Below are 21,447 nucleotides of genomic sequence, written 5' to 3' on the forward strand. Positions count from 1 at the left end.
TTTGTCATAGCATAGATCTTTGCAAGTTCAAAGCTACGTGGTGCTTTAAATTCCACGAAATCTATCTGATAGGGATAAATTTATTAGACCGTCTTACGAAATCCAACCTAAATTCTTAATCGGAAATCCAATGCATCAGTTTTAGCTTGTATTAAATCAAATATAAATCGAAAAAAAACCGAAAATGCGCAACATAAAAATAACATATAAATATCGAAATGTTTTAAGTGTTTGACCTGAATTCAACCAGAAAATTGTCGCAGCTGGGAGCAGAAGTCTCGGAAACTGGGCCATTTACACTGCCTGTCTCTCTCTTCTTGGCATCTCTCCCTTTTGGCCAAAAAGTATTTTAACTTTATTGTTATTATGATTATTGTTGTTGCCATTTGTTGTCATTTGCATTGCATAAGCATCAAAATCGTGGCCAAGTTGTTTCGCTGCACTCAAAAAATTAGTCACGCACTCACACAGACCAGCAAATTAGTAGAGCAAATGAAAATCCACATAAAAGATATATATACGATCTATCTGTATAAATATATCTAAAGAGTATTGTGTGTATTTCGGTCTGCAGATATTTTGTAAGAATTCATGTCGCCTGCATTTCAAAAATAACCGCAAAATGGAATTGGACCTGTGAACCGGGCCACATCGTTATATGACACATCCGACTGTAAGGGGAGCCGATCTGGGGAAATGTGCCGGGTGATCTATCAAAATGACAAAATGTTCAACACGAAGATTCTGTCATTTCTTATGTCAGATTGCGGGGAAAACTCACGTGTGAGATGCATTCCTTTCAGGTAGATCGAAAGATGCCTTTGATAGCGCGTAATTTAGGGTAAGAGCGATTTCAAAGTGACTTTCCCACGTAACACATAACATTTATCTGACCAAATGAGGCACATAAATTATAAAACAACTCACATTACGTTCGTTGGAATGAGGCCTCTATCTTGTTCAGTTATCTGTAGTTTACCATTGTATTAGGCTCAATGCTAATTTCTATGATGCCACTAATCCGCCTTAAAGGTAAGGTCTAGTGTGAGAGTTACTATAACCTTTTCGAGATATATATCATGAAAAGTGTTAAATGCCTTGCTTTCATCACACGAAATGATTTACTTTGGTGCGAATAATCCGGTTAATTAGTTTGACTTTTTCCAGAGCGGTGAGAATGTTTTCCTAAATGATTCTGTAATTTCCAGTCCTATAATTTTATGTGACCCCATTCGATATATCTTCTTCTGACACTTTCATCTTCTGCCTTTGTGGAATATACATGCATAATTTGAATTTCTTCTATTTATTTTCTTTAAAACACTTTCCTCTGCTCGAGTGGCTACCGTTTCGATGCATTTTCCATGCACACTCGAGCCGCGAGAGTAGACCACTTCTGACTTGACCCCAATCCGCAGATTCCCCCAGCTTTTTTCCACCTCTCTGCCGGTGGCAATTAACATATTGACACTTACGAATCGCACGGCTCCCCATATGGTAAGCTGGGAATTTTCCAGATGAACACGCCATCGGCGATTTCCTGGTCTTAGTAGTGTCGCCTCTCCATTTCCGTTCCGTTCTCCGTGGCTTATGACAATTACAAGCGGCCAAAGGCGATTTGCTGGCATTGTTATAATTAACTGTGAAGAAGAACCACCTTCCATAATGAGTTGGCATTCCTGGACTTTGGCTTCGGCCGGGCATCCGCTGCATACGAAATAAGCCAAGGTTCTGGCCAGTGTCCAATCCAAGAATTCAATAAATCAAGCGCACACGCACATTATGCCTAGGTATGCACGTGTGTCTTCCACCGATCCACAGAGTTGGGGATTGGGCTTTGGAGTGGGTATAACCCGATCTTGGGTTTCTTCTGCCCGTCGCTCTTTCTATTCGTCCCTCCTAATGTGCTCCAGTGTTTTCCTCAAACATTTAACCGTTTCAAACACAAACGTGACACAATTTTCTGTCTCTGTGCGGCTTAATCTTGTTTGGCGGCCTATTACACTCGTCTACAAAAAATTACAATATAAGTGACATAAAGGTTTAATTATTTTTCTGAATGAATGAAGAATATTTAAGTGTGATGGATAATACATTTTTTTTAATAGTAAACAAATAGATTGCGACTTCAAAGCAGCGTTTCTGGAGAAAACGTTTAATACACAATTTTCATTGTGCTGTGAGATCAGTGTTCAATCCACATACATTTTGCTTGCTGACTAGTGTTATGCTTGGCTCTTGAGTTCCACATTTAAGCCCAATCCCAGTTTCAGTCCCTGCAACCGGGCCAATCATCGTTGTTTGCCGTGTCTTTTTATTGGCAGCTGAAATTATTTTTAAATGCAGTCGCTTAACAATTTTATGTGTTGCAGTCTGTTAGCCGGTCCGCCTGTCAGTCAGTCATTCAGTCATTCAGTCAAGAGGTCAAACAACTTTTCTGATGATTGCCGTAGAGAACCCCCACCGATTCCCCCATCCCAGAAGCCACGCTCAAATTATTTGTTTACTCGTGTGTCTTGGAAAACGCATTCGGATTCGTTTTCTCCAGCACTCAGTTCCTAGCGTGACAAATCACCTTGGAATGTGGAACTGTTTCCACAAGCCCATGCTCGCATGATCGTACATATATATATATATATATATCTATATACTCCTGTATTTTCTTGAATTTGTATGGCCAAATATTTGCTGCTCAGCGAGGCATAGCCACAGCCAAAGTGGGAAGCTTTTTCAGCTGGTTTCCTCGTTTTTTGCGCATTCTGCGAACCCATTGAACCTATCTGGGTTTATGTCTTTATTAAGTAAGCGATAAGTATCGCAAATGCTTAACTGATACGTATGTACAGTGGTTTGGATTGTTCACTTCACCGTTCACTACTAGATAAGTTTGAACAACTAAAGTTACATGCTCACTAAATTAAATTGCTTGACTTCGAGTGAACTTGAAATCGATCAAGTGTCACGTGCAAAAGTATATTTTATAGATGGTAAAAGCTTAACTAAATAATTGCTAGAATATAAGTTGCCTTATTTAAGATAAGAAATAGGGCTATTGACTGTATAAAATTTTGAAATAACTCATGGATCTTCTTAGCAATCTTTCTTAAGAATATGTAAATGAAATTCTAAAATGTTCACTTCCTGCTGAGATCTTTGCGAATTAGATAGATACTTAACGACCAATTCAATGAACTTCCTATAAAACCTGAACCATATCAGTGTCAATGCTCCGATGGGATCATCGTGATCATCATCTGGCCATATTTAGTGGATCAGGAGGGGAACTGCCGTGGGTAAGACTACTGCACAGTAGCTGTCAATTAAGCGTCTTTGGGAAATTGTTAAGTTATTAGCCATCGTGGTAAGGAAAATTTGCATAATTGATGGCATAAAAACTGAAGAAGCGGCGGCTCCTCGAGCGATTGCAACATGGTGATTGCACATTGGGGGAGGCAAAACGAGGGGTGCAAAGGGGGTGCAGCGAGTAAAAGACCACAAGGCAGTAAAAAGTGAAAGTTCATTTAAGCAAGTCAAGGCGAGTTGAGCCAAGAAAATGGAAAAAAAAAACCCAAAAAGAGGAGACCAGCAGCGTCAGCTATAAAAAAAGAGTTTCCTTGAGCCAGCGGGCGGGTTTCATTACCTGCCAGTTGTTACTGTAGCTGACTTTTGTTGTTGGGGGTGCCGCTGCTGCCAAATTGCTCGACTGACTGCAGCATTTGCATAAATTATTTACACTTTAATGTGGCCAACATTGGCCTGGCCGTCCGGCGCCATTGTCGTAATTTGTAACTAAATATGCCGCTGCTTGCCAGCCAACAAGCCAGCATTTACAATGTCTTTTAGTTTTTCCATAATATTTATTTAATTTCGTTAAATTTCTGCACGTCGCCGACAATGAGGAAGCCATAGACAAGCAACATAAACGATTTACGCTGATGGTCACTTAACTTTCTGACTTGGCCGAAACCCTTTTTTGGCCGACAGGAGTACGTACGTTTCGTATGCGTGAAAGTAAATCTTTTCTTTTTGCGGCCCCAACTTGATTTTCATTTTCAGTTTCAGAAACCGAAACCGAAACCAAAGGCAGCCTGCCCACTTGACTTTCGCATGCTGAGAACAAGTTGTTGCCGGTTTGCCGATTGTTGGTAGTTTGGTAACTTCGTTTCTTCGCTTTTTTTTGTTGCCGGTTCTTTCCTGTATTTTGGCACACCTGCCTGCTGCGAAAAGGAAGCCTGGCAAGGTCCGTCTTTCATCCAGTCGCCGGTCTTTCAATTAAACCTTAACTCTTTGTTGTTAACTTCCTTTTTTGGACCCTTGGCCCGGCCCTAAAGCCCACCTGAAAACACCTCGGTTCAACGCTTAATGACTCGACTTATTTCATTTCACATTCCGTAGAATCGAGCACTCGAGCTGGGAGACTTTGGAACAGCTGTTTACGTTTGCACAATATTCTTGGCTTTTGTTTTCCCTTTGTTAACCGCTTTTATTAGCCTTTTTATGGCTTTATATTTTTGTTGTTCTTTTTTTCTCAATTCATTTCGTATTGCCATTCGCCGTTGCTTCGCAATGAATTATTGCAATTAAGCGCGCTTTTTGTGGCTTTTTAAAAGCCGCCACTCTTGGCATCTGTGAAAAATGTGTTGAGTTAGTTGCTAAAATACAAAATAATTACATGTTGTATAGTACAAATTGCTAAGCTAAGTTATTGCCAAATGGTAGCAACCGAGAATCTGTTAAGTGAAAAATGGTTGTAGTGGAATTTATTAATTGGCCAGCAGGCAAAAGAAAGCTAAAAGATGGAAATGGAATTGAGTAATGTCTTAGGGGGTCCAAGATTATGTGACTGTAGCTAAATAATAACTATGTTATTAACTAGAATGCTTTATCTAATAAGTTTGAAAAACTATGTAGTAAACTATGCAAACTGATTCGACTAATTGTTCGTTAATTGTTTTTCTCTTCCGCGCACTCATTAAAGTACTTTCTAAAGCGCTACCAACTCATCTTATTTCAACCCATTTCTCAACCGTCTTTGGACCTCCGGCGAGTTCAATGTCGGTGTGCGACAAGTGTTTGAGCCGAGTCTTCAAGTCCAAGCTTAAATCCAAGTCCAAGTCCGACTTCAAGAGCAGCACCGGCGGCCCGAACGGAGTACATTAGAGTCACGTTATGAGCACTTATGTTAGGGGGGAGAACTACTGACTTTGGCTACCGACCGACACTCAAGAACCTCGTTAACAAACCCTCCTCGGCCATAAACACAGACCACAAAAACGCCACTCTGCAGCTCCGACTCTCCTGCATATTTGCATAAACGTCTGACATTTAGCGGTACCTTTGGGAAAATAGACATAGCGGGCCAAAATGAAGTCGCCTTCTTGATATTTCAGGCCTGATTTGATTTCGATTTGAGGTAGTGCGCCCTGCATGCTGATGATGTTGGGCGTCGTTTTCTTACTTTACCGAACTGACATTGAATTGAAAGTTACACAACAGTTAAGCCAAACAGCCAGCCATCATCGTCATCATGACGTTATGAGCCAAGGCTTGTTTTCTGTCGTCCGACCAGAAAGCCAAAGACAAATATTTACACAAATGAAGAGAAAAGCGAGCGATCCGCTTCGGCATAGCAATTATGCTATATCTCGCTATAAGCTATCGCCATGGAAATGGGCAAGAGGAAGGAGGTGCGGAGTGGGCGTGGCGTGCCAACAATTTGCAATATTTAGCATAAAATTGCGCAACATGCGTGTGTACAATTATGCAACAATTTTTATTATTTTCGATTCGCATGCGCTTAGCGCAATGTGGGGCTTGGCATTTGCTTGGCCCAAAGAGCCATCAAAATCGAAATTAAGGCAAATTGCAAGCGGGCTTAAAGCAAACAAATCTCATGCCAAAAATCCATTTCAGTGTTCAAGTGTTCGAGTGAAAATGTAAATAAATCATAGAGCGCGAGTGAGAGAGAGAAAATCGCGAAAAGTAAATAGACCCCTGAATTAAGTAAGACAAATGTGCAAAAGTGATTGAAAGCCGCGTCGAAAATGATTGTGAAAATGGAGCCGGACGAACTGATCACATTTCGTGTCCAGTATCTGGTGGACAGCGATCCGCTCTCGGCCTGCACCGCCTTCCCGATCCCGGTGCGGGCGCCCACCTACGCCTTCGCCACCACCATGCCGCTGGCCAATCAGCTGGGTACCATCCTGCGGCTGCTCAATGCACCACAAAGCGTAAGATATTTCGTTTTTACACTGACAGAAATAAGGAGTATCTTCATTATCTTTATTATATCTCTTTATTTGACCAAGAGCTCAGTTCGACTTACTTCATATGTTTTATTATAAAATTTATTCATTTTAAGCACCAATGATTGCATTTAGTACTTGCTTTTTATTATTTGTTAATATTTGTTATGTGTCTTCATAAGAATATTTCCTACTTATAAACAATATATTTTTCACCACGTTTCTACTTAGTCTGGCCAAAACAGAACACAACAGTATTTGCCCTCTTTCTTTTTCGGTCTTAACTGGCTTGGCTTATCTCTTGCCAGCTTATCACTGGCTAAATCTTTCGGCCGAAAAAATCTTTTGTTGCGCAAAATTAGCCAAGCAACACGCATACAAATATGAAAAGGCATTAACTCTTTTACTGCGCATTTACGAGATACATTTATATACATTAATAGGTGGATAGCAGCATTATCGCGATCAAGATTCGGAATTAAGTATTCTTTTTATTCATTATAGTTTTTGAAGGTTTTGCTAAATTAAAATGTATTTTTGTGCCATGACGACAAGTTTTTTTTGCCAATCGCCAAACTAGTGATACAACTGCTGATTAGTTAAAACAGTTAGCCAGAAAAGTATATTCTACTTCGTATTTGATTAAAATGTTTAGTAAAATAATATGGTTTGAAATTTTGCGAAATAATATAACACTCCAAATCGATTGTAAATTTTATTTTAATATGAAATTAAACCACAAAATTTTTTTAACTTGCCTTGTTGATGCTTAAAATCGCTCTAAGCGTTTTTAATATCTATATTTTTTACTGGCAAGCCAAAAAGTTTAATTTTAATTTCGCATATTTTCGGGCGGTTTTTTGCGGCTAAACTTAAATATGTGCATAGCGTGTTTAGACGCCTTTATCGTTCTACATCGCTTCCACATTTTCTATAAAATAAACCAATGAAGGAATCATAACTCGTTCAACACGGCCCAGAATGAGCCATTATTGCCCTGGAGCTGAAAACACAGAAAAAGTAAACAGAATCCACAAATTGATTTATTTGAGAAAATTTCGCATGAAAGCTGAAAGATTAAACTTTGGCCACAATCCCACAAAAAACTGAACATTGGTCGAATGGGTTTGGTGAAGGGAAGGAAATAAGTCAATTGAAACGGAATAAGTTTTATTTGCGGCCAGCTGAGTGAGCGTTGAATTTGAAAAGCCACAACTAAAACATATAGACGTAAAGTTTTTCGAGAATCTGCAAAAGTGGTAATTGGTCAATAATGAAGGGAAAAGTTTCCAGGAAACTACAGCAAAGGGTTTAGCATGTTCTTTACCATGGCACCATTGCAATATTTTATTGTGTGGCAAGCGATTTGAACAAATGATGCATTGCATGGCAATGAACCCGCTCCTCCAGGAGATTCCACCCAAAAGACAATGGCAGATGCACCTCGCAACCGGAGGCTCTGGATCCGACGAGGGCTTGGCTTGGCTCGGCTTGGTTTGGTTTGGTTTGGATGTGGCTCCACACGATCCACTGGGGGAAGAGGAGTTGCCTCAAGGCTGGGCTAACTTATTGCTATCGCACAATCTGTGGCAACTAATAGGAAGTCGGAGCGAAGAACTGCAACTTCTTGGAGTGCATTGTGAAAGCCGGGCTAGTCAGCTAGCTAGCCAGCAATTATCTAAGCCTGCCATTGTTTGGGCCTGACTTTGACTAATTTGCAAAAAAGCCACTAAGGAGCTTCGAATAGCCCCATTCCCTGCCTGTCATCTGTCATCCAGTTGGAAGTTGGATGCTGAATGCTGCTGGATGTTGGGAGTCGGGTAGCTGGAAATCGGTGGAGCCGCAAGGATACGTAAATCTTGACAAGCGGCGGCAATAAATTCTAATGAGCAAATCGCAAAAGGAAGTTCTTCTAGCTGCTGCTCCCCATCCCAGGATGTTGTCGTCGGTACCAGATTTATGTGGCAGGCAGTTGCTGATCTGGAAAACCAGAGGAGGACCAGTGGCAGCTGTAAATGCCATTTGTCCAATTAGTCAGCGAACAGAACTTTGCTCGCTCGCTGCTCCCCTGCAAGTTGTTAAATTTAGCGCATTACAATAGATTCATAAATTTTCGCCGCACCGATCACTAATCTCCAGTGCCGTCGTCGCTGTTTTCGATGACATCAGACATCAGGCCAGCGAGCCAAACAGATTGAGAGCCAACAATATTAAAAATATAAATAATCATTGGATGGCCAATAAAAGCTATTGCTGGTCAGGGTATTTTAATTGTTAGGTCACCCAAAATAAATTTTAAACCTAACCCTGAATCTGATTACTAAATAAGGTGTTTAAAAATGTTAACTTTTCAACATTTTGATACAATATTTAATAACCAATTATTAGAAATTTATTACTAGAGCTTAGGGTATAAATCACTCGACCATCTTAATAAAAATAAGCTTATTTCACTTTGTTTTGATTTCAATTTGAATGTTATTCTTTTTGCCAATTATTTTTAAGCTTTACTTTTGCTTAGGTCACCTAAATACAAAAAGTACATATATTCTATTCTCGTAGAATTAGATAGGCATATCGGGAGTTCTACCAATCAAGTGAAGCCAAACAAAGGCCGATAAAAGTATTAAAAAGGCTGACTGAAGTGAAAAGCCACCGAGCAATCAATTTGAAATGTTTTTGCGGTTCAGCAAGTAATTGTTACAAAAAAAAGAAACTAATTTAATTAATTATATTAATTGTTGTATTGAAGGCATTGCGTCATTTACATGTGTCATTCACACGACCGGACAATATTCAAATTCAAATCAAATCAAATCAATCAAATTAGTTAGGTCAGCTTATCCGCTTGAATGAGCCAGGAAATTTTCCATTATCCATTGCATAGTTTACTCACGTCGGCCAAATATTTGAGCCACGTTGACACTTACGCATCTCTGGCTATTTGCAAAAATAATTCGCACAAGACGTCCACTTCTCTTTGAAGTTTTTAAGTTCAATTAGCAGAGCCGTCCATCAGATTTTGCGGTCAGATGAGGGTCAATCAACTTTGATTGATGTGAAAGCAAGAGTGTTAGTCACCTGAATCAGCACACAAAAACAAGGTCAGGCATTTATGGATCTTTGTGGTATTATTTTTAGATTGTTAGCGACCCCGGATAATAACATATTACTCGGCTATCGGATTTTAAATAGTTATTTTGATTACCTTTGGCAGACATAGATAATCAAAAATATATAATGCAGTCATTACTGATTATAAATTGCCATCATTATTATATATACGTTTCTCATCTGTATACCGCCAGTTCCAATTAAAATTCCGCTTTAATTCAACTCCCCTTATGGTTGTAGAAAATGTGATAAAATAATGAAAATTAATTTGGAATTTGTCATGTCCATCAATAACTTTTTTCAACAACATTTAACCGCGTGCCAATAGTTTCAAAATATTTATATCTTTGCCTAACCAAATGCGATATCTGCTGGATTTTGTTTAGCTCTTTTACATTTTCTCCTCGTCGAATTTTATGCTCGCCGCCTTAACTGTGTCAATAGCCACATTTATGTGTTTGCCAAAAATCCAAAAATCACTTTGATTAAAAAATCTTGTCATGCTTCAGTCAAAGAAACTAATCAAAAAAGCCACCGATAGAAAATTTGCATACAGTTGTGAATGAATGAATGAATGAATGTAAGGGTGTAAAAGACGAGGCGAAATATAAATAAATCATAAAAGCGAGCCGGAATGGATTTAGTTTTTGGACAATGTTTGCTTTGATTTTAATTGCCCGCTGGCTTATATAAAGTGGCGTTTATAAATACCGACTAAGCACGCATTTGACACATAATTTGAATGTGAATTTCCAGCTTGGGCAAACAATGACGGCCCAACTTGGTCTAGAAAGTTTTTCCCTGCCTAAATGCTGAATCAACATGCGGAAGTTTGACCGAAGGCAAAATTTGCTCGGGAAGTCGAGAGCTCTCTTTTTGATAAGAAATCGTGACTCGCTAGACAGCCTGGCACTTTAGGAAATATTTCGTATATTAAGTGGAGAGGCGGCGAGTCATTTACCTAAGAAATCTTGAATTGGGTTTGTCGTCATGGCTCGTGTTTACTCAATGAAATTCAATCATGAATTAATCACAAAACTGATGAAGTTGAAGTGTTTATAGAAAAGTTATTTAATAGTTCCAGGAAAAGTCAATGACCAATATGCGGTCAATACTTTAATTTAGCAAATGTTCTTTGTTCCAAGAAATCCCTCAGGACATGCGAAGCGTTTTCTGTTGGGGGGTGTGTCCTGACAAGAAGCCAAACAAAGGAAACTGACCAAACCCTAAACCAAACTAATCTTTTTTTTTGCTTAGACCAGGGCGTGTCCAAAGGGGCGTATGTGTAATCTTGCACCCGGATGACTGACAGTATTTGTCATCTTTATTTTCCCGTCGTTTTGTTTATTTTTTCACACATTAAGCAAGCGACGGCGACACAGATAATTCCATGTTGTCCGGTAATTGTTCTGTAAATGCAGAAATAATTACTTTCAATGCGCCAATAAAACATCTGCGACCGCCGTCAATCAGCGCATTTGTGCGCACGCAGCAGGAGCTTGATCAATCAGCGGCTGGAAAACGGAAAACTGAAATCCCAAGTCCGATGTCTGATGTCTGGAAACCGAAAGCAGAGAAAAGTAGGTGACCAGCCGGCGACGACGCGTCATCTTGGTCTTGGCCACCAATCAACTGGCGTCCTCAATGTGCGCCTAAACGAAATCGTCTGCGGACTTTCAATGTAGCGTCCGTCATTGTACACTGAGAGAAATAGACATACCTATCAAGGTTTTATACTTAAAACATTGAATGTGATTGCTAAGCTTAAAGTTTAGATATTACTTTCCGCTTTAATTCAAACTGTGTGTTCTGCTTATAACACAAAACTGTTGTTATATATTTATATAACAGCTTTAAGAAATATCAACTAATTGTTTTCAATAAAAATGAGATATGCACTATGATTTCTCTGAGTGTCTCAAAACGTTCTACGCTGCAGCAGCGCATCAACCTCCATCTCCAACCACAGCTCAGGCCCAAAGCCAAACTCAAACCACATCGCCATCTCCATCAGCTTCTTTCTCTTTGGCTTGAGCCGAGACCATAAACAACTTTTACTGCGTAGTGCGGTAGTGGCGAGATCGGAGTTGCCATTTACTTTTAGCCAGACTTTAATTATAATTGCCGGCGAAACTAAGCTTCTCCTTTTTGTCCCATTCCCCTTGCAGATCGACGATGCAGCCATTCAGGTGTACAAGGATGGCGACTACGGAGCCTACTTGGATCTGGAGTCATCGCTGGCCGAGCAGGCCGAGGAAATCGAGGGAGTCAACGTCAGGTGAGTGTGGTGCTATGCTAACGATATTGGGTGGAATGTACCATCCCCCTTCCCCCACACACCAACATTTGGCTCAAAGCGACGGCTAATGAGCTTGGACAGAAAAGAATTGTCAGCCCACATGAGGGGCACACCTGGTGCACTTCACCCACTCGCAAACATTTGTCAGGGGATTTCACTTTTGCAACTTTAGGTGGTGCAGTGCTGCTGAATTTTACCTTGAACTCATTTTTGCTATTTTTGGGAACAATGGGATGCTGCTAAAGATATTAAGCGAAGGCAAAAAGAATGTAATCTGATATATATTTAACATTAGAGAAAATCTAAATATTATTAAATGTAATCAAGTTGGATTTAGAGCTCCTTGTGATCTCTAGTGGCCGACTTAAATCGAACAACTCTGGGTAACTTCGATCCAGTCGAAGTCTGCCCCTCTGGGTTATTGGGGCAACGGATCGTGGGTGGCACTGTCAGCCTTTCACCGAAATGCAACATATTACACATACGCCATGTGGACCGCCTGGACCGCAATAGCGATCGGAATCGCCATCTCCGCTCTCGCTAATAAAGTTATTTGGCCGGGCCATAAAAAACTGTCGCTATCTGTGACACAGGAAACCGAGTTGGCTATCTGCCTACCTGGCTGGTTACCTGCTTAGTTGCCTGCCACTCTGCCACTCTGTCGCTCTGACCGGCACTCAGTGGATTGTTTGAAGACATTTGCATGCCACGACATTGCTACGTGCAACTTGTTGCCTTGCCGCACTCTGCAGTTAATTTGCATTTAATCCGCGCACAGCCGCAGAAAAAGAAGCCCAGAGACAAACAAAATGAATAAAAAATACAAAAGCGCTCGCCACGTCACTTTTGAGTTGTCGTTGTCGCAGTTCTGCAGTGGTTATATTTATTTTTGTGCTCTTTTCTCATAACTGGCATGCATGTTATTTATGCACAAGTACATCTAAATAGCCCTCAAACGAATGATGTTATTAGGATCTAAATGCAGTTTGGGTATATTATTTTGTAGATTATAGAAGCTTGGTAGGCAATGGGTAATTGTTATATTATTAATCTTTTTGAGGTATCTTTTAGTCGATTCTGAGTTTCCCTTATTCACTTCTTGGCTTTTCTTTATTTTTCGCGGCCACTCTGGGGATCGTGATGTCATGGCATAGGCAGGCGCTAGAGCAGCTCCACAAAACTCACAAAACTTGGGGCACAAAGAAAAATGATGTACGCGGCGGGGCACAAGTGTCAAAGCAAGAGCATTAGCCTTAAAAAAGATGTTGGCAACATAGATGGTCATATCCGTACCAGGTTCACAGTCAATGTTCTGGAGTTGCTTAACCCTCGACTGCGGCTCGGGAATGGATGGTTTTCTGGTCTATTTCTGACTTTCACTTCTGCACCGCATCCGCATCCATGATCATCATCAGTCATCAGTGGGGCGGAGTAGCCATCTAAGCCGTATCTGCAGTCTTTGAAATTATAACGTAAATGTCGCCGCGTCTGCGCAAATTGCCGCCACTTTGCGGCGCAAACTCGTCCCCACTCTATTTACGAGTGGTGTGGCGCCACAGGCAGTGGAGTGCTTTCCTTCTAGCCATGGCCAGAATGGCCAGAATGGGAACTTGGCTCAGTCCGATGGCCACTAATCATGCTTATCGCATTAGTCATGGCAGCGCGAGCTCGCATGCAAATCATGCGCTTCAATTCGCATCAAAATTCCGCGGAAGGTGCCCGTCAATCTGCAGAAAGGGAGAGACGCGTTACCAACAAACACACAGGTGTGTCTTGGACACTTGGACACCAGCGGCTCAGACACTCAGATACTCACCTTTGTCTATATGGCATTCTATATGAGAAGTACGAGTATATGAGCCCGGTGTCGGTCGGTCGGACTGCCGGCCTGCCTCCCCATAGTCCATTTTCAATTATCTGCGTCGTTTGTTATTACTTTTATTATGACCAGCTGGGACCGGGGTGAGACGTCGTGGGCACCAGCGGGTAATCAATGTTCTTAACTGGTCAATGAACCGGGTTTCGACTCCATGGGCAGGAGTCGGGGCTCGAGGTGCTAGCTCCCCATTGTGCGCCCTAATCTTTGTGTTTTGGCACTTCACATGGTGAAAAGTGGTTCATAACTTGCATTTTATTCTGTAACAATCAATTTTCTGGAATGGAGAGAAAAGATAGATGGTGTATCATAGATTATTAGATTCTTAAGACTTATTTATTAAAGTCGGAATTGAAACTAATATAATAAATCTATTTGCAATCCACAGCCGCAAGAATTCGCTGGTGGTGCGAACGCAGTTAAATGTGCGCGTGCATGCCATAATTGGTAAGTGAATCAATTGCTTATTGCCCATACGCCCCGTGTAACCAACTGGCTTTGATCTTTCAGAGAAACTGCTCTCCGCACAGGGCAGTGACCTGCGGCGTGCTCTCTTCTCGCTGAAGCAGGTGTTCCAGGAGGATAAGGATCTGGTGCACGCCTTCGTGGCCCTCGGCGGCCTCAATTGCTTGGTGCGCGTGGGCAATTGTGCGGATCAAAACTATCAGAATTACATTCTGCGGGCCCTCGGTCAGGTGAGTCTATCATACTTGGCAATCCACCGATGGGAACATTGGCTAATTATGTCATTGGACGCGGCGGCAGGTCATGCTCTATGTGGACGGAATGAACGGCGTGATGAAGCATGAGCCGACGATGCAGTGGCTCTACTCGCTGATTGCCTCCAATTACCGATCCGTGGTGAAGACCGCCCTCAAGTTGTTGCTGGTCTTCGTGGAGTACGCCGAGTCCAACTGCTATGTGCTGGTCAGTGCCATTCACGCAGTGGACGCTTCCCAGGGCACACTGCCGTGGTCAAATATAATGAGGTAAGTCAGTCAGAGCCTACTTTTTGGATGATTCACATATATACTCCGATTGGAGATGAGCAAAAGTTTAACATATATCTATCTCATTTTCAGACTGCTTAAGGACTATGACAATGCTGATGCCGAGCTGGTGATCTATGCCACTTCGCTGATTAACAAAACCCTGGCGGGTCTGAATGATCAGGACAGCTTCTACGACGAAAGCGATCTTCTAGAGCAGCAGGGCATGGAGACTGTGATCCAGCGTTATATGTCCAAGCCGGGCACTGATTTGGATCTGCTCGATCAGTTGCAACTGTATGAGGCGGTGCTCAAGTGAGTAAAAGACTTAATTCTATTAATATACAGTATGTAACAATTTTATTATTTAGATTTGAGGATGGTGAGTCGGATGGACAGCGTTTGCCGCAGAACTCAATGCGAAAAACGCAACGCTATCGTCCGGGAACCAATACGACTGAAAGACGCAAGTCGCGTCGCCATAGCACAGATAATAGTCCCGCATCACTTACAAAGGTCCTGCCCACCACTGTCCTCCGGATGACACCTACACAAGCTACGGTGGATGAGGATAGTTCTGGCTCCACCAACTCAACAGAATTTAGCGGCGGTCTCTTTAATGAGAAGAAACGTATGAGACTAAATGGCAGAATGGCTTTCCAGTGCTTAGCATAACTAACCACATTTAATCCCTTCCAGCTCGTGATGGTGCAGGCGTGACTCCAGGACTTCGAAGAAGACGAGAGCGGGCGGAGCGGCACAAGAGTTTTCTGAAAGAGCAACAGGAGGCGGCGGCCAATGGAATCTTCGCTGCTCTCGAGCAGCGGGAGGGACTGGGTAAGTTCTTGATCTAAGATCCTAATTTGTTTACACAAGCTGCTTTTGACTTGAGCGACTAACTAACTTGTGATTCTCTCTCCCACCGAAACGCTAATCACTGTGTGTATTATTGTCCCGCTGTTCACCCGCTGATCATGCTAACCACAACCAAACAAAAAACACCATACCATGCCAAAAACAGGCCAAATTGTAACCGCCATACCCGCCACCATTCAAACCGGCGACAGTCCGCCTCAGTCCTTGCAACATGAGGTGCCACCGTGCAACAACATCAGCGGCATCACCAACATTAGCAACAACAATATCAGCAACCTTAGCTGCAATGACACGCCGAACAACAGTCTCTTGGTGATGAGTCCTAGCAAGCAACTGCTCACGGGAAGCCACAGCATCTCCATTATTAACAACAGCTTCGACAAGGCGAGCAATAACAATCAGAGCGAGTTCCTGACCAAGAAGAACCTATTCCGGGAACGCAATTCAACTGTGATCAATGGTATTATGAAGAATATCCAGCAAACCGATAGTGCCTATAAGAAGTACGAGAACGAAGCGAACCGACTGAACAACTACTACAGTCAGTCGCCGAAACATCAGATCCATCAGCCCATTCAGTCAACGCCGGAGGTCCTTTTGAGTCCCAAGAAAACGCTAAATGCCTCTGGGTTTGATTTCACGCCCGCTCCCCTCAGTTCCACCCCGGTTAAGTGTGATGTCCTGCCGGAACCGGAGCCATTGAGTCCGGCCAAGAAACCCGCTGCGGCAGCACCACCGCCTCCTCCACCGCCACCGCCGCCACCACCGCCACCTGGTTGGTGGCACGCCCCCATCTACAACAGCCCGCCAGCTCGAACCCTAACCAGTACTAACCCAGAGCTGCTGCCGCATCCTGTGGATCCTTCAGGTGGGTCTCAACCTAAACCTTAACTCCATCCATTCACCTGTCCCTCACCTGTGTGTTGCATACTCGCGAGCGCCGCCAATACATCCACATTGCATTGCGCATCTGCCGCTGCATACTTTTGAGGGCTAAGATTTGATGAATGGGCTTAACCTTTCGATTGTTATGTATCACAGATATGGAAAGCGAGGACAAGCAGCTGCTCCTCCAGCTGAAGCGGGACCACACGGTCAAGGATCTCACCCAGAAGCTGAGCAACCTGCCAATGAGTCCCACTCAGGATTCCGCGAATCGCGCCCTCGTCGGCGATATGTCCGGTCTGATTTCGAAAGCCAAAGAGGGTCTGGCCAAGAGCAAGAGCAAGGGAGAGATATCCAGGTAAGAAAAATAAAAGTGTTATGAGAAAACCCACTAACGTTTAGAACTATACTTTCGAAGTTAGTGTTAGTCGTTTACCGTCTTTCTGGGAATCAAGCTATTAATTTAGTTTGGGAAACTTTTTTATAGCTCTTCCATATCAAAATCAATTGATTGCCACTAACTTTCAATAAATTTTCACTCTACTAACCCCTTTAGATTAGAGAAAATGATAGATGTTTTACAAGCTAAGATTTACGAGAATATATGGCGCCACCAGTTGAAGATAAGAAATCCGGCTAAGCCATTAAAGATAAGCGGTGTCGTGCTTTCCGGTTATCTGATATAAGGTGTTTTAGAACCTTGGGTTCATAATCTGTAAACCAATAAAACAGAATTGGTAGAAGCTCCCTCGAAATAGACAATCACTTAGTTCACAGATGGTCAAGATTTATTGGTTGGTATCAGAGTGGGCCATAAACTGTAGCTTATCCGTAGATGGGGTTGTATTTCTCGTACAGAGCGACGTAGGCGGCCTTGGCGTCATCGACGGACAGTCCCTTGCGGCTCAGCCAGGCATCGTACTTAGCAGCACCCTCGGCATCGGCGGGCTTCTCAATGTTGATGTCGCCCTCCTGGAACTGCTTGTACAGGCCGTAGAACTCCAAGTACACCTCCGTTGGGGGCTTCTTGCTGAAGGCCTTGGTCTTCTCGAGGATAGCGTTGAACTGTGAATGGCAAATGTGGTTAGAGAATTCTGTGTCCCGATCTTTACGATCCTCAACTTACATCGGCCATATTGCTTGAGTTATGCTTGACAAATGTGAGTTGTCCCACTCCGTGCACCGTCTTTATACCTCCCGAAAATCGGAGGTTCTAGTTAACAACGCTTATCTGTATATAGAAATCGATAACGGTTACCACTGCAAGCCGATAATGTGAGAGTCCATTGTGCAAATTTAATAGATTAGATTTATGTACCAGTTTCGTAAGAGTTCAGGTTTTTGCCCAGCCTGATCACACATCGTCATCGGCTTTCTCGAATCCCTAGAAAGTAGTTTGCCTCGCCCCCTCGTTGACTGATTTTCGATTACTTATCACATTTATGTACATACAAAGTCTGCTAGGCGTTAGTCTATCGAAGATAAGACTAATCAGACTAATCATTTATAGCCCTATTTACATGGTAAAAGCTATAATTATGGTGACATAAACTTTTTCCTTTACAGATCTTCCAGTGTCGATCAGGATGTAAAGAAGTCTGAGCCCAAGAAGTCGGAAAATGAACTTCACTGGGAGGAACTGGTTAGGAATATGACAAGGCCCCTAAATCTTTGCGATATGGACTTTACGGATCTGAGGGATGATGACGAGAAGGATGTGCTGGCCCCTCGAAGTTTGGGTGCAGGTATACCCCCGCCGCCTCCCCCGCTGGGTGGTGCCATTGCGCCACCGCCCATGATGCCTCCCAGCCTGGCACCTCCACCCATGTACGGATATGGCGGCAGTCTAACCAACAGTGTTAACTCGTTGAATGGTTCTATAAATGGGGAACTGGTCAATGGTAATAACACCATCAAAAAGAACAAGAAAACGGTGAGTTTCATCATTGTTTGATAGAAAAAATGGTAACTTACTTGTTGCCTTTGATAAACCCTAAGGTCAAGCTCTTCTGGAAGGAAGTGCGCGAGGACATGATACCGCAGGTGGTGGGCAAGACCATTTGGGATGAGCTGCCCGATGCCAACGTGGACACCCAGAAGCTCGAACATCTCTTTGAGTCCCGGGCCAAAGACTTGATGACCAAGGTTCGTATGCTCTAACCAATAACACCTCTCCTCGTATAACACCCAATTGGTCAAAGGTTCTCGAAATTCAATGGATCTACGATAATTGTGATTAAATTAGTCATAGGCTCTTCTTTAAGTGTGTGTTGCGTTAACAAAATGCGAATGATTTTTGTATTCTTCTTTCCCCTTCTATTTATGGATATATTGTATAATTCTTAATACCTAAATGTCGAACGGTCTGTTTGCGGATAAATCTACATAAATGTTGTGCTAAACTCAAACCAAAATGCAAATATTTCTCAAATATTCAAATGTTTTCCAATGTCTCTAGGAGGTGAGTGCCAATCAAAACGTTATTAAATTTGTTTGTCTTTTTGTCTCTCTATCTCTCTACAAACATATGTCGCACCATAACTCACGATCTATTGCCCATTATGTTTTGTGTTTTGGTGTTGGTTAATATTACTTTTCTTATACACTCTATCACACCCACGTACACTTAAAGAAACGATCTAGTTGCTAACAGTAAAGAACAGCACAGAAACTCCACTCCAATTCCGCACTTTGCACCCTACACTCTCGTTTTCTCTTTGCACCACTGTGTTCTTATCTCTGACCGATCGCAGCCTGATCGAAAGGTATTAACCATATCCCGCTGACCTTGCAGAAACAACAAGAGCTGAACAAGAGCAAAGAGATCATCGTGCTTGATCACAAGCGCTCCAATGCCATCAATATTGCGATCACCAAGCTGCCTCCTCCGAGGGCCATTAAGACGGCCATCCTCAAGATGGATGCCACTGTGGTCACTCGGGAGGGAATCGACAAGCTACTCAATATGCTGCCCACCGATGAGGAGCGTGGCAAGATCCAGGAGGCCCAATTATCCAACCCAGAGTTGCCCCTGGGCAGCGCCGAGCAGTTCCTGTTGACCCTGGCCTCCATTTCGGAGCTGGAAGCTCGCCTGAAATTGTGGGCTTTCCGTCTGGACTTTGACAACAGTGAGGTAAGTTTTAACGCTAAAGATTAGAAAACATTATAATGTCGATTCTAACATGGCCATTATCTTTTTAAACTACAGAAAGAGATTGCGGAACCGCTGATGGACCTCAAGCAAGGCATTGAGATCCTGCGTCAGAATCGCACCTTCCGCAGCATCCTATCTACTCTGCTGTCTGTGGGCATCTTTTTGAATGGAGCTCCCGTCAAGGGATTCCAGATCGAGTATCTGGCAAAGGTTCCGGAAGTGAAGGACACGGTGCACAAACACTCGCTGCTGCACCACCTCTGCCACATGGTCATGGAGTCGAGCAGTGATACCAGTGATCTGTACTCCGAGATCGGACCCATTACCCGAGCCTCCAAGGCGGATTTCACGGACTTGGCGCACAATCTCAATCAGTTGGAGGCGGAGTGCAAGGCATGCTGGGATCGTCTGAAACTAATTGCCAAACACGACTGCCCGCCACCTTTAAAGCAGAAGCTGGTGGATTTCCTGGCCGATTGTGCGGAGCGCATCATCATCCTGCAAATCGTCCATCGACGAGTGATGAATCGCTACCGGAAGTTCCTTTTGTGGCTGGGAATGCCGCAGCACAGTGTGGCGGAATCGCGTCCCAACGAATTCTGCCGGACACTCTCTGAGTTCGCCCTGGAATACCGCACCACCCGGGAGCGGGTGCAGCAGCAGCTGGAGAAGAAGGCCAACCACAGGGAGCGGAACAAGACCCGTGGCAAGCTGATCATCGATATGGCCAAGTTCAAGACCAAAGATGACGTGGCCGATGACGAGTTGAAGTGAGTTCATAAGTCTCAATTAATTAACCAATTCTTATCGGAAGACGTTTAATAATATTAACATGACATTTAGTATTTACTTTGTTGTTTCAAACATATTTGATATGATAAATCAAACCACGGGGAAATCTTATCTCTGCTAGTATGACCTGAATTTTCTGATGAACACTTGATTTACAGCTAGGAGATTGTAGTTTCCTTATCGCGTGAAAGGGGGTATAGTTCTTTAACCTGAATCGTAAACGTATTTCATTTCGAGTTTCTTTATATTCGTTACTTGCTGATTATAAATAAATGATACTAATTTATTGAATATTCCAGAAAACTTCTGGACACATCGAGTGCCGACCAGGCCGATGGCACACTCACCTGGCGGAGGCGACGAGCGGAACAACTCCGCTCACCAATTACCCGCCAAAGCGAGGAGCAGTTCACCGATGGCGACGATGAGATACTGGAATCTCTGGTCAAGACCGCCACCAAGGCTCCAGGAACACGGACAACGCCGAGGGAACGGAAACGGACGCGCCACGCGGATCGCAAATCATGTAAGTTGACCGCACAAGTAATACGATTGAGATCCACGTCCAAAACTCCGATAGAGAGAATACGTTTTAATGAAAAGGTGTTGGTCTATATCTTTTCGAATCGCACACAGCGCGCTATGTCTATAACCTCTAGCTGGATACTTTCAACCAGAAACACAGTACACCATCAAGAATTCCACAGAGAAACTACTATATATAGTTATACAAATACTTATTTCCCACACAAAATTCCAAATTTACACAAGTACCTGCAGTTTGTCCCACTTATTTACAATATTTTCCCGATTACGCAGCTTTTGTCCCCCTAGTTTTGCCTAGCTTACGAATCTGTTGCCTATATTGGGTTTTAATTTATTTCCATTTCGTTCTTTTACCATTAACGCACCAATCCAACAAACCAATAAAAAATCAAATAAAATAAATCCAAACCCAACAACAAATCTGATATATTGACTATCGAAGTGAAGCGCAGCCGCACGCGCGAAGGATTCACAGTTGAAAGAGCACCATCGCCGTAGAAACCGTTACTGTTAACCGAATCCGTAACCGTTGCCAAAAGAACAGCCAACTGTTTTTTAGGTTTTACCTTTTTTGGTTAGTGAATTGAATTGTGTTTAGTTTTACACATTTTTCCTTATGATATGTTTGTTAAAAACCATTACCTTTGGCTTTATTTTGGAACCTTTGG

General features: G+C 42.8%; 2 protein-coding genes across 8 annotated transcripts in view; one reads left to right on the forward strand and one right to left on the reverse strand.

The window, feature by feature from the left end:
• Window positions 1-21,447, forward strand: part of LOC6737337 (FH1/FH2 domain-containing protein 3) — a 38,947-nt gene that overhangs the window by 16,972 nt on the left and 528 nt on the right. Inside the window, exons 2-17 of one of the 7 annotated variants that reach the window (XR_001599788.3) lie at window positions 5,914-6,233; window positions 11,531-11,640; window positions 13,926-13,984; window positions 14,048-14,232; window positions 14,303-14,526; window positions 14,620-14,841; window positions 14,898-15,157; window positions 15,226-15,363; window positions 15,548-16,270; window positions 16,444-16,645; window positions 17,854-18,220; window positions 18,286-18,432; window positions 19,082-19,420; window positions 19,496-20,211; window positions 20,533-20,759; window positions 21,222-21,353. Coding sequence is in view for 5 of the 7 variants with exons in the window: in XM_002084139.4 (XP_002084175.1) it covers window positions 6,045-6,233; window positions 11,531-11,640; window positions 13,926-13,984; window positions 14,048-14,232; window positions 14,303-14,526; window positions 14,620-14,841; window positions 14,898-15,157; window positions 15,226-15,363; window positions 15,548-16,270; window positions 16,444-16,645; window positions 17,854-18,220; window positions 18,286-18,432; window positions 19,082-19,420; window positions 19,496-20,211; window positions 20,533-20,759 (4,108 nt within the window). In the remaining 2 variants the exon portion in view is untranslated. Of the gene's footprint in view, window positions 1-5,913; window positions 6,234-11,530; window positions 11,641-13,925; window positions 13,985-14,047; window positions 14,233-14,302; window positions 14,527-14,619; window positions 14,842-14,897; window positions 15,158-15,225; window positions 15,364-15,547; window positions 16,271-16,443; window positions 16,646-17,853; window positions 18,221-18,285; window positions 18,434-19,079; window positions 19,421-19,495; window positions 20,212-20,532; window positions 20,760-20,869; window positions 21,201-21,221; window positions 21,354-21,447 lie in introns of those variants that run through there. The other 6 variants (XM_039294362.2, XM_002084139.4, XR_001599789.3 and 3 more) reach the window with 6 other exon arrangements.
• LOC6737338 (acyl-CoA-binding protein) lies at window positions 17,054-17,541 on the reverse strand. The gene is made up of 2 exons (XM_002084140.4): window positions 17,414-17,541; window positions 17,054-17,352 (listed from the first exon to the last, which is right to left on the reverse strand). Exons 1-2 carry the CDS (start codon window positions 17,420-17,422, stop codon window positions 17,113-17,115), a joined length of 249 nt encoding a protein of 82 aa, XP_002084176.1. The 5' UTR covers window positions 17,423-17,541; the 3' UTR covers window positions 17,054-17,112.

Source organism: Drosophila simulans, chromosome 3L (assembly GCF_016746395.2).
Source record: "Drosophila simulans strain w501 chromosome 3L, Prin_Dsim_3.1, whole genome shotgun sequence".
Lineage (NCBI taxonomy): Eukaryota > Metazoa > Arthropoda > Insecta > Diptera > Drosophilidae > Drosophila > Drosophila simulans.